The 11,279-nt window shown below is 36.7% G+C and overlaps 2 protein-coding genes across 3 annotated transcripts; both read right to left on the minus strand.

Moving 5' to 3' along the window:
• Positions 1-18: 18 nt before the first annotated feature.
• On the minus strand, positions 19-5,046 carry LOC147542216 (equilibrative nucleotide transporter 3-like). Of its 2 annotated transcripts, none has more exons than XM_086637633.1 (10): positions 5,001-5,046; positions 3,850-3,898; positions 3,636-3,740; positions 2,973-3,128; positions 2,746-2,889; positions 2,558-2,663; positions 1,715-1,890; positions 1,451-1,611; positions 697-955; positions 19-444 (listed from the first exon to the last, which is right to left on the minus strand). In XM_086637633.1, the coding sequence occupies exons 2-10, from the start codon at positions 3,874-3,876 to the stop codon at positions 337-339; spliced, it is 1,242 nt and encodes a 413-aa protein (XP_086493759.1). In that variant the 5' UTR covers positions 3,877-3,898; positions 5,001-5,046; the 3' UTR covers positions 19-336. The 2 variants fall into 2 exon arrangements, with proteins under 2 accessions (XP_086493759.1, XP_086493758.1); XM_086637632.1 differs by lacking the exon at positions 5,001-5,046 and adding an exon at positions 4,173-4,508.
• Positions 5,047-5,837: 791 nt separating this feature from the next.
• On the minus strand, positions 5,838-8,753 carry LOC147542217 (cytochrome b6-f complex iron-sulfur subunit 2, chloroplastic-like). The gene is made up of 5 exons (XM_086637635.1): positions 8,487-8,753; positions 8,140-8,381; positions 7,086-7,203; positions 6,424-6,606; positions 5,838-6,170 (listed from the first exon to the last, which is right to left on the minus strand). Exons 1-5 carry the CDS (start codon positions 8,523-8,525, stop codon positions 6,069-6,071), a joined length of 684 nt encoding a protein of 227 aa, XP_086493761.1. The 5' UTR covers positions 8,526-8,753; the 3' UTR covers positions 5,838-6,068.
• Between the last annotated feature and the right edge of the window lie 2,526 nt (positions 8,754-11,279).

An 11,279-nucleotide genomic window follows, 5' to 3' on the forward strand; every position in this document is an offset into this window, starting at 1 on the left:
AATGTAAAACACAGAACATTCAACAAATAAACAATACCAATTTCTCCTATCATTACAAGCTTTATTAGAGGATCAACCCAAAGAGGAGAAAAAAGAAACTAGTGAACAGAATCACTTCCAAACACAAATATAAATATTTCCAACACTATACAAAGACATGAACTATGAAATTTTACAACCATATATGTATGCAAATAGAGTGGCTAGCTTGTAAAACATTGTGTTCCGCTTCTCGCTAGAAGTTGGTTCTTGTTTTCGTATAAGTTCATGAACCATTCCGGTTCTATATTGGTTGATTTTTCAACCACATTTTTAAAAGCTTCTCCAATTAGTGTATTACCAGCCTTTACCAATGAGCCATAACCAATCAAGTAATACTCCTGAAAATATACCTACAAATAGGAACAACACAAGCAAATTCCCCAATGCATTTTGCTCTGGTCCCTGCAAAAAATGCAAATTTAATATTAAATTAAATGTTTGTCCCCTTTCTTTTCGGATATTTGATTTGACTCGCCTTTCTCATCTGACTCCTTCGAGGATAAAATAGTAGCCTTCAACTCAGACTAGAACAAAACACCAGCATGAAATCTTGTTTGGGTCGAGTCGGACCTTCGGGGGCAGATTTCCGATTGAAATCAAGGATTAAAAGCAAACACTCAAGATATTGCAAAATCATAGACTTTATCTACTAACCTTGTAACCTTTGGGTGCTTCAGTAAGGACACAAACAGTAAGATAACCATTACTTAATCCTAAGAATGAAGTAAGCACAATCATCCAGCCTTGGCCTCCAGATTTAGCAGTGAAGTAGAAAGCTGGAACTAGTAAGAACCGAGAAACGGAAGCAATTGTAAGAGCTTTTCGTGATTTTAACTTCAAAACCTCTATGACTGGAACATATCTCCCTATCAGATCCCATACATTGTACATTGCAATCAGAACAAGCGCGTACCTGACGTAATCCCATTAAGTAGATAAGAAATTCATGAAAATGCAGACCAAATACAGACACACCACTGAGACATGCTCGACCGTTATAGATCAGTAGTCAGCCCACATATTTTAGGTTGTCTCTACTCATGAAGGCGTTAGCCAAAAGGGATCTACCGCGTTCATAGTACGCGGTAGAAACCTGATATATATGTATGTATTGGCAGAGAAACTATATTGATTATTCATACGTATATGAATTATAGTAGACGGAGGGAAGTCATAATTTAGAGAAGTATTCGCTGGGATAATGTCACAGTGGTTGTGGATGGGCAAGTTGTCAGTTTATGTGTAGAGGAAGAGCCTTGCCTCTTGATCTAGCTATTGGGGTGAGAGAGGCCCAAGATCACTCGACTATATCAAACCCAATGGAATATGCTGAACTATCTGCAGTTTTTGGTTGGTGAACTTTGTAAACTTCATCGATCAAATACTTTCTTAGAATACGATCACTTACCATGTACGCAAGCTGTGCGATCCAGTATCTTCAGATAAGAACCCAGGGAAAATCGACAATGTTAATACATATATAAGAAACATATTTGCTGCATAGTCCATGTTCTGATACAACAGCTCTTTGGTGCTTAGGCGATCCATACGCTTAGGATCTTCTTCAACCTGCAAGAAGTTCAAAAATGCAGGCGAGTTAGAAGTTTGTGATTTTTAAAATCCGTAATAAAAATCGTAGTCTAGTATTAGATAGAGCTAGAAAGACACGTACTCCTTCGCTTGTTTGTTCTTGTATTCCTCCGGCAGCAAGATCAGCTGAAACAGTTTTTGATCCTTCTGAGGCTGCCTTTGCGCGGTAGTACTTAACAATTGGCAGTTTGGGGAATACATATGCATATAGAAGTACACATAGTAACTCAAAAAATGTGGAAATCCCGAAAAACATCACTGTCGAAAGAAATTTGAGGGTTACTATAAGGAAAGTACTAGAATTTAGAAATGCCAAAAAACTATGATATTTGAGATAGTACTGGTTATGGGTCTCTTCCGGTTGGTTTCAGGAAAATGTAGGGCTACGAACTACCATTCCTTAAATCAAAACTTTGATAGTCCCACATCGTTTTGGGAGAGCGTCTGGAACTTGGGCTATAGGTACATGCTTAAGCTTACTAACTGTTGAAGACTTTAAGGTGGGCTGACGAAACCTTTGCTAAGAACAAAACACCATATTTGTCGGGCGTGGGTCTAGGTGTCAAAAGCAGGGACAATATCGATAATTGCTAAAGCTTGGGGCGTTACAATACCATACCCAAATTAGGGTATAGGGCTGTAACCCATATAATCTACTAATGGTTCCTCTAAGAGGGTTTGATTAAGATGAAATGTTTCTGTATTTACACTAATTACCCCGGGGCAATCCACCCATAGGGTAGTTTATATAAACTAGCCCGTCTCTATAGAAATTCCTGGTTCCGCCCCGCTACCTCTCAAGTTGAGCATCGTTAGCAACAAGAGTAAGCAAAAGATGTGAAAGAACGGTGACTTTCTTAAGATTCAAAACCAACATTTTCTGTGTAACATCGATATCATTGAAAAACTATAGATTTTTACTTACGAGCTCCCTTTCGAAGACCATCCTTCGAATTTTCAAATGCTGCTTTTGTAATAAACCTCAAGGCAGATGTAAGAGCACCAGATGCAGCTGAACCAGCTATGAATGACTACAGAGACCAAGACCAAGGGTTAACGATCTACAAGACATTCATAAGAACATCAAGAATGGGGCACTAAGACAAATTTTACTTGGATGAATTCGGGGCACATCAAAGAGAGGTCTCCAATCATTCCACCCTGAACATTAGCATCTGCAACTCCAAAAGACCCACTTATAAGACATATACCGATATACAACCCGATTCCTCCTTTCCCTGATGTAGCCAAGTCCAACTATAGGTAAACAAAAGGAAAATCAAGACAAATTCATAGCTAGTAACTTAAAGAGAATGAGAATGGATAAAAAAAAGTCTTACGACTATTAGTAAGAGGGAGCTGATGAAGAAAAGGTTATAGCCAACCAAATTCCGTTTTCTTGTGTTTACTTTTGCCTCATTATATGCTAGAATTGCTAGTGTTCCGAACGCAAATGGTTGATAAACAAGAGTAAGAACCCTGGTTGGATGGTACTTCTGCAAGATGAAATAAGCGCGAAACAGTAAACTAATTAGATAAGAAAGTGATATATCTCCCGTTATTTGATTAATGTTGATCAAATAAGAACAAATATATCTCTTTTGAGCTAATCCAATTTTTCATAACGGTGAATATATAAGACAATAAGGAGCTATTCTGTGAGGCCCGAGCCACCAGTGAGATACCAATCTTCAAAAGCTAGGATTTCTAGACTTCGTCCTGACTCTCCAGGCCAAGCAACAGTCTCAGGTAGAATGCTTCTACGGTCATAGGAAGCATGCAAAGGTTTTGTTGAATCATTGGGCTGGACAGAGATTGGCTATCAGAGCGCAAATAAAGATGGAAGCTTGACCACAAGACCCATCCGTCGAGCATGGGTGGAAGTCGGCCTTAGTGAACCAACGGCTCTGAATGGACGAGGTGTGGAACTCGAGCAGGAGTTGGCCACGAGGGAGAGGAGAACAAAAAAATGCAGCAAAAAGAAAGAGCATACATATACGTACCGGAAATAAGTAAACGTAGTAATCTTCTATAGTCAACATACTATTCCATGAGAAAAGTGCTCCATTTCCTAAAAACCAACATACTACCATTGCCATATACTTTCCCTGGTCATTGAATACAAGTAAATAACAATAGAGATTAGTTTTCACCAAATCACATGACCCTGAAATCAGTCTCATCTTCTTTAAGTAAATCAAAAGTTAAGTAGCAAACCTTCCCATTTTCACCAGCAACTGTCATCGATGAGGCCTTTAATCAATTCCTGATTCAAGTAATTAATCAAGCCAAACCAAAGTAGTTTTAGATTCTAAACTCATACGAACGTTGCACAAATAGAACCCCATGCCAAGTACTAACTAGAAGGATAATGAAAACAGAAATCAACTAAAGAGTTGTACTTAAGCTTTCGAAAAACCAGAGGAAGAAAGGGAAATGAAAAGGAAAACAAAATAGCATAAAACCATTGAATTAGCAAAACAACAAACACATAGTTCATTGAATAGAAACCCCATGAAATCATGAATAGAAGATAATACCTTTGATTCATTAAAAGAAAGAAATCTTGAAATGGTTTATACTAAAGAGATGAATGAATGTGGAACTTTCTTCAAGAAATGGTGGTGTGGGTGACATTTATAACTTCTTATTCATTTCTTATATATATATATAGCATGTGTTGTATTATTTGAATGATTTTTTAATTTGTTATAGATCAACATCATTACTCAAATTTATATCAAATGACATGAATTCGCAAAAAGAATCATTAGCACATAAATTGTTAAGCTTTTCTCATATATCCTCTATCAAACATAGTCGGGTGGTATCATTATTCATGAGTTGCTTTCTGTTGACAAGAGCGGAGATCGATCTTTGGTGATAAATTCTTTCATCATGTTTATAAAAGCAAGCCATGTTAATCTTTGTAAAATGATTTCATGTCTTTTTTATAAACTAAAACAAGGTTGATGAATTTTTTGACATTGAGGGAATCTAATAAGATATAAAAAATGATGGTGGCTTAGGAAATGAATGAGTGTGGTCAACTATAGGCTGTCACTAACTCACTCATAGAGGTGGGAAACCATTTTTTCTTGTAATATTCCAAGTTGATGGGTCTCATACTCTCATGTGGTGAGGTAGAGTTTTATCTCCTTTTATCTTTCTCACGCCCAACGATGCGGAATCATTATGGATAAATAGGAAACACAAATGCACTTCTTAAGGAAACATATCTAGTTGTCAATTTATTTTGTTCCTTAAAACAACAATATGAATTGAATAAACACATTAACCGACATAATAATCACAATATTTGGATCTTTAATCATAAAAGAACTTTAAAAATGTCCCATATAACAGACCTTAAAGTTTGTTTCTAACCCAGTGGCCAGAGACAAATTTGTTGTTCTAACGAAAAAAAAGAGAACACATTTGCCATTATAAGGATCACAATAATAATAGCAATAATGAAGGAATTTGCGTCGAAAAAATCAATTGCTTGTTCATCTTGGTAAAATGCAAGAAGTTGCGCCTGAAAACCAATTGCCTATTCGTCTTAGTAAAAAAATGCTAATACTTTGGGTTTTAAGGTTTAAAGATCCCTACACAAATCAATGCAAACTTGTGCATAGTTCACCTCTATAGAAACTAAATAGGACAGCCGAATTAATACGTTTCCACTTGCAATTTTTTATTTTCGAAGTTTCCACTTGCAATTAAGTAGTAGGTCATTTTTGTAAGAGTTGACCATAACGTATCGTTTCACACTTGGCTCTTTTATTAGTTTTCTAATGCTTTTCTCTCTCTCGTGTGTGTGTGTTTGTGCGCACGCTAAATACAGAGAACTACCAATCATCAGATCCAACTCATACCTGTATCCAGGAAAACTTACTTAGGTTTTCATCATATTTTACTCATCAAAAATATAAGTGCATCTGAAACTGTTGCCAAAAGAAAACTTGAAAGCTTTACCAAGACAGCAAGAGATGACATCAAGGAAGAACTGGAACAAGCGCACGAAAAAGAGCAGCCAAACCATTTCGAGATGTTAATGTAAAACCGTTGCTAGAAGTTCGTAACAATCGTTGCCAGATGTTAATGTAAAACTGTTGCCAAAGTTTGTATTAATCATTCCCAAAGTAATCACCAGAAGTCACTTGGAATTCTACCATTAGTACCAAACAAGGAGCATGCACGCGTTTTTGCAGAACAATTGAAGATGGAGACTAACTAGCCAAGTTCAATCTGATCGAGTTGTTATCACAGTTTACAAACTTCATGAATTTTACAAACTAGCTAGAATACTGTAGTGTAGTGATACAGGCTATATACGCTATATACTTTGAACGCAAAAGATTGACTTAGTTCAAGTACGAATACAATTTTTGTAAACATATGGATGCAAACGGCAAGTATGTAAAATAGAATATTTAAGACCACCATGGAGCATCTCCGGTTCTGAAATCTGTCTCAGTCCATGGAATAAACACTACCTTTCCGTCATCAATATCCGCATGTGCCAATGCCAAGGACTGCACAGAAAATAACAATTCAATCGGCAATTAAAAAAACACCGAGTCACAGAGGGCGGTACTAGGATGTGTGGTCTCCTGAGAAGCTTTGTGCTACGCTTCTCTTTGCCCAACTGAGAGTTGAGTGAATTGGTCAATGTCAACTTGGTTAAGCTTTTTGGTACTGGGAGATAGAACGGTCAATCTCCAAACCCTAGGTGCACATTTTCATTAAAAAGAAAATTTGAAAGACGAAAAACATTTAGATCCTTACCAGAGGTGCAGGTCCTCTGACGACTCGGCCTTGGTTATTGTACTGAGATCCATGGCAAGGACATATGAATTTTTTCTCGTTAGCATTCCATGGCACAACACACCCAAGATGGGTACATACTGCATTGATACCGTACGTGGCAAGAGTTTTATCGTTCTCCACGACTAGGTAGGTTGGGTCTCCCTGAAAGAGACGAACATATCAAGATTGCATACATATAGATTATGAATCATAGTATCTGATACAATTGGAACGAAGTCATGGAGCATCATGAAGGCTAAACAGGTCTTTAGTGTTAACATGTTTGCGGAAACTGCGACACTGGTTTACTTCAATTAAAGAAAACTCAATTCTTTAGAAGAATTCTCAAAACTTCCAAGGGTGCCATGGGGGGATCAGTTTCACTCTGGCTTTGGATGGAAAATTCGACTCACCATCAATTTTCCACCTCGACTAATGCTGAGTTAGAGATGTATGAAAAAAGAAAATACGACCATTATTGTTAACCGGCTAAGCAGATTGTGAGAATAGTCGCACATGGGAGAAGGGGCAACCAAGAATATAATGTTTAGGTCATACTCCACTCATTGCCAATTGTTTTTGAGTTGGATGACCACAAACTTAACACACATCCTTTACAAAAGATCAGCCATTTATAGTACCTTCAGTCCTTGGGTGAGGGTTCTGTCACCAGGGCCATGTTTCTTGAGCCATTCCTCTGCAATTACATCATTACCCAGGGCATCCTTGGCGATGATACCGCCACTACCACCTCCTGACCTGTTAGCAATTAAGGAAACAATGCAGAGAAATAGTTAAAATTCACTGGTAAGTAAACTTGTAAGAGATACAAAAAATTCCTGGTCCGTTTAGACACGGCTAGTTGCCAAGAGAGACAAAGAGCTAAAGAAGCCGAAGCCAAATGAAGTAACTAGTTCGAATGTTTAACGACATGTTCACAACAATCATCAATCTATAATCTTGACTAGTATAACATCACCCCTATGTGAGGTATATTTTTCACTTGACTGGAGATTTCAGAACCAAGGCTATACGGATGTATACAGCCCACTCTGAAACTGAAACGGGGAACGATAGCCTAAATGATAAGCAAACAAGTTGCTTCCATAACAAAGTATCTAAGTAGGGACTTTTGCATCATAGTTAGCAACATTAATGCCCTATAATTTCGACGAATATGAAAGAAAAACATTTTGAACACTTTAAGCTTAAGCTTGCAACACTTGACAATAAAAGCAACAAGTCAACAACAACCATGAATAAATGTTAAGTTTGTGGGCATCCAACTCAAAACCAAGTCACAATGAGTGGAGTGGACCTAGACATTACATTCTTGGTTGCTAGATCGCCCTTCTCCTATGTGGGACTATTTCTCACAATCCCTGCACATGTGGCGTTCTATGAGCCTAACACGTGTTTTTTTCTTTTCTGGTGACGTGAAGCACGTGTGGATTTTAACCCTATCACATATAGGCCTATCTCTGATACCATGTTAAGTTTGTGGTCATCCAATTCAAAACCAATGGGCAATAAGTGGAGAGGACCTACACGTTATATTCTTGGTTGCTAGATCCTAGTTAATTGATATTGAATTTACTAATTAAACAAAACTACCAGTTACATCATACAAGAACTAGAAAAAAGGGAATCGATTCATAAAGATCAAATAAAAGCTAGACAAAAAGAAAAACTGACCCAGGTGGAGCAAAGAAGGTGGCATAAGGAACCAACATGCCTGCACTTGGAAGAGCAATAGCTCCTAAAAGTAGCAAATTCATGAGTTCTCTCTTACTCATATCAGGTACCCTGTCTGCAGGTATGCTGCCAGCTTGACAACTTATCTTCATGTTTTTCTCTTTTCCCATAAATTGGGTTCTTGTGGCCTTCAAAATAAGTGATTGAGAAGGAGAAAACATTCCATTCTTCCCAGAGCAGAGCTAAACAAATTCAAACCAAAACTTCAATGGTTGGTATGAAATGCAATAATAGGAAAACCCCAGTTTCAAGAAGTTAGGTTTAGGGAAAACTAATATGTAGATTACCTGAGAAAGTGTTGCAGGAGAAATAGTTGAGGTAGCCATTGTTGAGAAGTTTGTAAAGAGAAGTGAAGTTGGATTTTGAATTCTGGGGTGTAATTTAATACTATGTATCAAAAAGATTAAAGAGAGGAAGAGATAAGATAGTGTTTGGTGGCCTGTGGCTTAGCCACAAAGGGAACCACATATTTAAGAGATTATGTTGTCTTTGATGTCTTCAAATTTTTTTTCTCTAATGTTTTTTTCCTCCCCTCCAAGTACTTAACATGAAAATTCAATGTTGATGCCTCTTTCAAAATATGCACGGAACCAGCAGGAATAGGGTGGATTCTACATGATGAAAAAGGTGACTTTATAGTGGCCAAGGCAGACATGGCTAGAGGACAGACAGCAGAAGAATGTGAAGGTCGCGCAATGCTGAATGCGATTCAATGGGCAGCTGATGCCAAGATTGAATATATCCACATCGAAAGTGACAACCTCAATCTTATTAATCATCTCAACAACAAGGGACAGGCGATCGATTGGCAAACTGGAAAACTTTTGGTCAATTTTGGAGCGATTATTTCTACTTTCAAGGGTACTAAATTCACCTATGTGTCGAGAAATCTAAATTTGATAGCAGACAAATTGGCAAAATGGGGACGTCTTCATCGGTCGCAGCGACTATGGAACTCGAGGATGTCTATGAATCTAGATATTAATTGTAGTTAGTGGTGTCTGTGAGCACTCTCTTCAACAAAAAAAAAAAAAAAAAAAAGTACTTGACATGAAAAAAAATAGATTATTTTTAAACAGTCACCCTAGTTTTTTAGAAGACTATAAAGGGCATGGGCGCGGAGTGTCTACCACTACGACGAGACAAACATGAAATTTTCTTACTGTACTATGAAACACAATGAGAAAGCCTCGTAAACGGGTTAATAGAGCTACTCATTTTGTAAGGACTTGGGGTTTCCTGACTAGGTGGCTCCACCGGATGCAAACCAAATAACCCATCGATTCAATACCTATAAATATCCACCGAATTCAGAAGTTTTAATCATTCATTTTCTTCTTCTCTTCTCTTTTGAAGTAAGAAACATTTGAAGTGTGTCTGTAATACAAATCTGCATTTACATGTGCATTCTAGTGTGTCTAGAATCTGAAGTACAAAAAAACAAAAGTGTCTATCATAACAATAAAGAGTATACTAGTTATACAAGTAATCAAGTCCGAAGCAATCAGTTCAAGTCAACGTTCATAATACATCTGAAGGTTCGAACGCTTTCAACACTATAAAATATCATCACAACCCTAATAGAAAGTCTTTGAATCCTGGGAGACATACACCCGACAATTGGTACTGGTAAGTTAAAATGTCTTAAAGAAAGAGATTCAATATCACCTCAACTTAATCTTTTCAAGTCTAACTCGGTTATATCCAAAGGTATAAACAAAGCAGCTTATCTATCTGAATAGTCAGAAAAGAGCTACCTTATTTCTAATACAAAGTAAGACTCTTATTTAATAGAGTAAAACAGAGAGATTGACAAACTTGATAAAGTGAGGAAACAACACCTACACAACCAAAGCTCCCAGTAGTTCCTATGGTCTTTATGTAAAGATCCAAAGCCAATAGGGTCACAAATAATTTACTTAAAGTTGCAAATGATGTTTCTTGGCACCTTACGCAGCCTCTGTTGACACTGCATAGAGACAAAAACTTTCAATTTGTTCCAAGTCATTATCATCATCATCATCATCAGGTAATCCCATGTTCGTACCAATAGATCAAGAATATTAAAAATTCGCCATATAAGTTTATCTTGGTGCTATGTTTTTACCAGATTTTTCTCCATAATTTTTACGGTTTGATGAAAGTTAGAGAGAACTATTAGACCTTTAACAATAGATTTATGTATTTGTGGGAAGAAGTTTGAGAGATTAGGAGTTTTTGAAATATGAAGAGGAAAGAAGAATTAAAAGGAGGGTATTTTCGTCACAAATCACACGTATCCCTGGCACAACCACAGTTTAATGAGAATTTAACGGTATTTCTCTCAATGGGGGTCTATATCATCTATTTCAAAAAAAATAGAGAGGTAATCCTAATATTAATATTAAAGTGGGGTCAATGTCTAATACTCCCTATATTCAACAATATTAAAACACTGTTTTGGGTCAATTACTTTTACCTAATTTTGACACTCCAAACAAGTAAATAATCAAAATGAAATAACTCACCATTAGTTACCCAATTAATTTCAGGAAATCCCTTCAAATAAAATACTACTAATCAATATTTGGCTCATAACTAGGAACAAAACTAGAATTGTTTTAATTTGAATTTCTTTTAATTTGATACAATGATATCATTAAATACTAATCAATTGACCTATAAGAGCATCTCCAATGGGACACTGTAACAAACACTCTAAAAGTCCTAGTTGTCAAGGGTCAATAGAGATTCTCTTTCCTAAATGTCAATATAGAGACACTCTAATTTTTGTTGGTCTCCAATGGAGATCTCTAAAGTGAGCTATTTAATACACATGACCTTCTTCAATTCAATAGATAAAAAGTAGTTGAAAAGCAAGATTTTTTATTGGTTGAAATTTAAAAGTAACACTTAGAGAGTCTCAAGTAGACACTCTCATTTTAGAGTTTCTCTCTCTAGACACTATAATAAATGTGTCCACCTCATATTAGAGTGTCTAATAAAGTGTTCCATTGGAGATGATTTTTTAACAAAAAATCCAAAAAGTCTATGTGGCACTCTAAGTGTTAGAGATTGAGTGTCCCATTGGAGATGCTCTA

This window comes from Eschscholzia californica, unplaced genomic scaffold (assembly GCF_041429995.1).
Source record: "Eschscholzia californica isolate CP2 unplaced genomic scaffold, dmEscCali1.0.p SCAF_4, whole genome shotgun sequence".
Lineage (NCBI taxonomy): Eukaryota > Viridiplantae > Streptophyta > Magnoliopsida > Ranunculales > Papaveraceae > Eschscholzia > Eschscholzia californica.

Excerpts from the sequence above, each read along its gene's own strand:
- LOC147542217 (XM_086637635.1), bottom strand. The coding sequence starts at position 8,525 with ATGGCTACCTCAACTATTTCTCCTGCAACACTTTCTCAG. Across the intron at positions 6,607-7,085 it reads CCCTCACCCAAGGACTGAAG|GGAGACCCAACCTACCTAGT; the intron begins GTACTATAAATG and ends CGTCTCTTTCAG. Across the intron at positions 6,171-6,423 it reads TCAGAGGACCTGCACCTCTG|TCCTTGGCATTGGCACATGC; the intron begins GTAAGGATCTAA and ends TTTTCTGTGCAG.
- LOC147542216 (XM_086637633.1), bottom strand. The coding sequence starts at position 3,876 with ATGACAGTTGCTGGTGAAAATGGGAAG. Across the intron at positions 3,129-3,635 it reads ACTACGTTTACTTATTTCCG|AAGTACCATCCAACCAGGGT; the intron begins GTACGTATATGT and ends TTCATCTTGCAG. Across the intron at positions 2,664-2,745 it reads TGTGCCCCGAATTCATCCAA|TCATTCATAGCTGGTTCAGC; the intron begins GTAAAATTTGTC and ends TGGTCTCTGTAG.